Source organism: Arachis duranensis, chromosome 3, assembly GCF_000817695.3.
Source record: "Arachis duranensis cultivar V14167 chromosome 3, aradu.V14167.gnm2.J7QH, whole genome shotgun sequence".
NCBI lineage: Eukaryota > Viridiplantae > Streptophyta > Magnoliopsida > Fabales > Fabaceae > Arachis > Arachis duranensis.
Window position 1 is genome coordinate 120937052 of NC_029774.3, and position 4720 is coordinate 120941771.

The 4720-nt window shown below is 34.6% G+C and overlaps 2 protein-coding genes across 2 annotated transcripts in view; both read right to left on the reverse strand.

Moving 5' to 3' along the window:
- LOC107480741 (magnesium-chelatase subunit ChlI, chloroplastic) overlaps positions 1-469 on the reverse strand; it is a gene marked incomplete in the record, with an annotated part of 2763 nt that extends 2294 nt beyond the window's left edge. Inside the window, 3 exon segments of the mRNA XM_021139047.2 lie at positions 1-35; positions 185-273; positions 410-469. Of these exon segments, the coding sequence (XP_020994706.1) occupies positions 1-13 (13 nt within the window).
- Positions 470-1310: 841 nt separating this feature from the next.
- LOC107480740 (dolichol-phosphate mannosyltransferase subunit 1) lies at positions 1311-3944 on the reverse strand. Its single transcript, XM_052258955.1, has 9 exons — positions 3778-3944; positions 3485-3637; positions 3130-3229; positions 3003-3036; positions 2860-2936; positions 2633-2658; positions 2368-2532; positions 2157-2271; positions 1311-1552 (listed from the first exon to the last, which is right to left on the reverse strand). The coding sequence occupies exons 2-9, from the start codon at positions 3592-3594 to the stop codon at positions 1448-1450; spliced, it is 732 nt and encodes a 243-aa protein (XP_052114915.1). The 5' UTR covers positions 3595-3637; positions 3778-3944; the 3' UTR covers positions 1311-1447.
- Positions 3945-4720: the final 776 nt, after the last annotated feature.

The following is a 4720-nucleotide window of genomic DNA, read 5'->3' on the forward strand; positions in this document are numbered from 1 at the left end:
GCATGGACGCCATATTCAGTTAGTATGCAGTAGCTCTACATGGTTAAGGTTAACCAAAAAACCAAACCTGATTTCAGTTAACTAGAAATTTGATTTAGGTTAGTAAATAAAACTGGTTTTAAATGAGAAAACCGGTTATTAACCAATTACATAAGTAACAATCCAATTACGAAGTCAGCTATACACTTGAATGAGTGTGTGATGAGCACTGAAATCAGCAAAGACTTGAATCCGAACAGAGGCTGAAGAAGAAGGAATATGTTGAGCACTTCACTGAACGCGCCAAAACAAAATCAATCTCATTATCACATTCTTATTGTTATTGTAATAATTGTTAAAATCATATTAATCACAATTATTTATTGTCAAAGCATTAAAAAGAAGGGTGACTGGCGGAGTGAAGATGTACCCGAAGGAGAGAGAGGAAGCGGAAGAAATGGCGGAGCAGAAGCAGATGCGAATGGCGGAGAAGCACAGGCAAAGACAGAGCACCACCGACCACTAACGTAGTAAACACCACGGGGAACGTGAGGGGAAGGAGCTGAAGCAGCAGTGGCGGCGAGCACAGGAGGAGCGGAGGCCGGAGAGTGTCTCTGATGAAAAGTGCAAACAGGTTTGAGGGTGAGGCTACCTGAGGATAAGAAAGTGGATGATTTCGCATTTGCAATATTCGGGTCACATCTCCTTTTTCCTTTTTTATTTCAAATTTTTTTTTATAAATTTTCTCATTTGTTATTTTTTGTTTTTTAACCAACATGTATTATTTTCTCTTCTGGTCACTCGTTTAAGCAAGCATAAGAAATTTGAATTTCTATTTTATATATACCAACTCATTAATCAGTAATAAGCTCTCAAATAAAGGTTAGATTCATGATGAATTAGTATTTAATCTATAAGACTAGAAGATACCATAAACAAAAAATAAAAAAATAAGCGCAACTAATTTAAATTTAGTTAGTGATTAGCTCACTATGGTTTAAGTAAATGTCTAATATTTAAATTTTATCTTGTCCATATAACAAGTAATTAGACAGCGATAAACTATTAAACAGAATTTTAATTTGCAATGAATTAATCTTTATCGTGCTAAATTAAAGAATACCATAGAAAAAAATACACAAATCGTGATGAAGAATAAAATTTTAATAAAAATAGTATACAGATGGCTTAAATATTACCACATGGTAAATTAATTCTTTTAAGCCCGATCTGCGCTAATAGTGAGTGTGAACATTTCAAGAAAAGCTCAGTGTCATAACTTCAGCAAAAACCGAACAAGATGGTTAAAAACTTAAAATCACATGGTTAAAATTACAAATTCCACAAAAGGTTGTAAACACACGGAACAATGCTTCCCACTAAATTAGAAAAACAAATGATAAGATTTTACCAAGTCTCTATATAGTTCCTTTTTTGCTAAAATGTGAGACATGGATGATTTATCTTTTTATGTTGTCACCAAAAGATATGCTAGGCCTTTCAGGTATTCAACAATCTCCGATCCACCAAGTTTTGAACTTCCAAATACTCTATCAACAAATGTGATTGGAACCTGTATGTATGCGAAACTAAAGTCAGCTCCAAAGTGAATTATGAACTCTTAGTCACCCAGTCCTCACTCAAGTTGCCATCATGAGAGATGTTTCATACGTAGATTCAAATGTGAAATTTTGTAGCATCATTGTTTTATCTAATCATTAAGTGCTTACTTCGCTGTATTAAACTACCGGTCATGTTTATGCCTAGTGGCAAGCAAATAATATAACTCACAAAAAGAGAAAGATCAATAGAAAAGAATAGAGCCAAGCCTGAGAAGAATTCCAATGTCCAGCCAATTCAGTGCTATTAGAAAATGTTTCTTTTGTGATTTGTTTATGTGTTCAACATCGTTCCAAATCTCATGGATACCTACTGAAGACCAAGGCCTATCTACTTTTGTATGTTAAGGTAAATTTCACAAGGTGACCGTCAAAGGCACAACTACAGTGGGAACTAGCACCGACATTGCACTAATTGTCTCAAAATAAAGCACACACTTGTATGTTGTATACAAATGATCAACGCTAATACACATCTAAATCAAGAGCTATGAACTAATGAAAGTCAACAAAACAACCAGGTTAACCTATATTATAAACATCATTATGTAAATGTACCTCTTCAATATGGTATCCTTTTCTGGATGCTCTTACTATCATCTCCATTTGAAAGACATATCCCTTACTAACACAGCAACTAATGATGTCTTCAAGAACAGACTTCCTATAAAGTCTACAAAGAACAAGAATAAATTTATTTCAAATCATGGAAACAAGGGAGAAACTTACTCTCAACAATGTATTTATTACAAATTATCAAGATCAATACCTAAATGATCCTGTCAAATCTGAGACACCGGGCCATAAAAAAGTTTGAGCAAGAACATTTGCTCCCCTGCTTGTTAGTTTGCGCATAAGATTCCATCCGTGCACACCACCACCTTTAACATAACGAGTACCAGTAACTATATCTGCTCTAGTTTCCATCTGCTTGCTGAAAAACATGAGAGATCAATAGTAACAGGTACTCATATAAAGATGGCATAGGCAGTTCAAAAGAGAGCAAGAAATGAATTATTGAAAGCTTCTCTTACCTAATGAATCTTGGCAAATATTTTGGCTGCAGAAGAACTAAACAGATCAGATAAAGAAACATAAAAAAAAAAAAAAGAAGAGGTTAACACATTTCTCATACTAATAATTGTCTAAACTAGAATGAAGTTCACCTAATTATTCTCTCTTATTTTTCAGTATTTATTTCCAAATTTAATCACTATTAATAACCACAATCTGTCATTTACATGTATACAGCAAAACTTACATGGTGTGACAGATCAGCATCCATGATGACAACAAAATTTCCAGATGCATGCTTCATGCCATGAATATAAGCAGTTCCTGCACATGAATTGTATCAAAGGCCAATACAATCAAGATCATTTAGCAAAAGTATCAGGTACATACCTAAACCCAGCTTCTTAGGTCTCGGTCTTAAAAGCTGGAACCAAAGAAATAAGCTCGATTATCCTAAATGATAAAAACAAAGGAGGGAAAATCAAAGATAACTAGTTGTTTAACTCGTAGAGCTTACAATTCGATCTTCTCCATAAACTTTCTGCAGTTGTATTACTATATCTTGGGTACCATCAGGACTCCCATCATCCACAACGATAACTTCAAAATCAACATCCCTAAATTGGGCAACGAAAAGGAGTGTCCATAAAGATAGATAAACACGGTATCAATATGGTATATAAGATGGTTTTCTGAAATTTTCACATGAAACACAAATGCATAACAAAATGACTACTCTTTGTCAACCTTCTCCACAAAGGAGCAAGCTCAAAATACAAAATTGGTGATGCAAATTATAAATTTATACCCATAGGAATACGGTAAACTGAAGAAGCGGATTGCAAGAGCCATGAAGAGAATGGAAAACTTACTTAAGATGCTTGAAGATGAGGTAGACTATGAGACCAATGTTGAGCCGTTCATTGTACGTAGGAACAATTATACTGTACTTGTTTGCTTGATTCTTATTCAGTCCATCCATTCTCTAACGGAGACCAAAGCCACCCAATGCTGAGTTTGTCAATCTGATGAGTTATCATAGATTAAAAGGAAAACATACAATAAAACAACAATTCATTAAGGAAAGTAAAACGGTTAAGCAGAAAAATCAGCATTCAAATATTAAAATCTCAAAAGATCAGTAAGGAGACAGAATCATGACAACCAGTGGCTTCTCGAATTCAACCTAGCAACTGGAGGATATGCAAAATCACTTGTGGATCATCAAGGTGCAAAATTTGTCAGAAGGGGAAAGCTATTTTCTCGGTGACGAAAAAGCCTTGACGTGAATCAATAGATTCCATTGGGCAAATTCTATCGCAAGATTGAAGAAAATTAAGGGAGAGATGAACTAACCTTAGGATCCAAGCAGCGGCACCTAATTCAGCTGCGGGTTCCCTCCCTGGCTCCTATTAATAATATTAATAACTCGAGAAATACTAGGATGGCAATATAATCCGAACCCGCGGATATTCACTTCGTCTTATTAGTTTGAAACGGGTAATATCCATCCGTATTCAGGTGAATTTTAGCGGAGTGGATTTTTGGGAGGGGTGGGATGGGATCGGGTCTAGGTAATATTCGCTTCTACCTGTCCTGCTATATATATAATAGATATAATTTTAATATATAATATGTATCATATATATAAAATAATTAGTAAATGAATAATAATATTATATTATACTTAAATTTTTATTTTAATTTATGTTATGTATGTAATGATGATTATATAAATTTTAAAATTTAATTTTATTTATTGGATTTTAATAATTATAGAGATGGGTAGGGCGGAGCGAGGCGGGGTACCCGCAAGGGCGGGTTAGGGTTCAACGTTTTACTATCCGCGAGAAGAAGTGGGGCGGGTTTTATGCGGGTTGTTGTACGGCGGGACAGGGTCAGGTAGAGCGAAAACCTGCCCCTACCCGCCCCGTTACCACCCCTAAATTTATGTTATGTATGTAATGATGGTTATATAAATTTTGAAATTTAATTTTATTTATTAGATTTTAATAATTATAGAGGCAGGATGGATTCAACGTTTTACTATCCGCAGGAAGAAGTAAGGCNAGATATCCATATAATTTATTGTTTTTTATTATTTAATT

Coding starts and splice junctions, on each gene's coding strand:
- LOC107480740 (XM_052258955.1), bottom strand. CDS start 3,594: ATGGATGGACTGAATAAGAATCAAGCAAACAAGTACAGTATAATTGTT. Junction 2,659..2,859: donor ATGCTGATCTGTCACACCAT/GTAAGTTTTGCT, acceptor GTTCTTCTGCAG/CCAAAATATTTGCCAAGATT. Junction 2,533..2,632: donor TATTTGCCAAGATTCATTAG/GTAAGAGAAGCT, acceptor CATGTTTTTCAG/CAAGCAGATGGAAACTAGAG.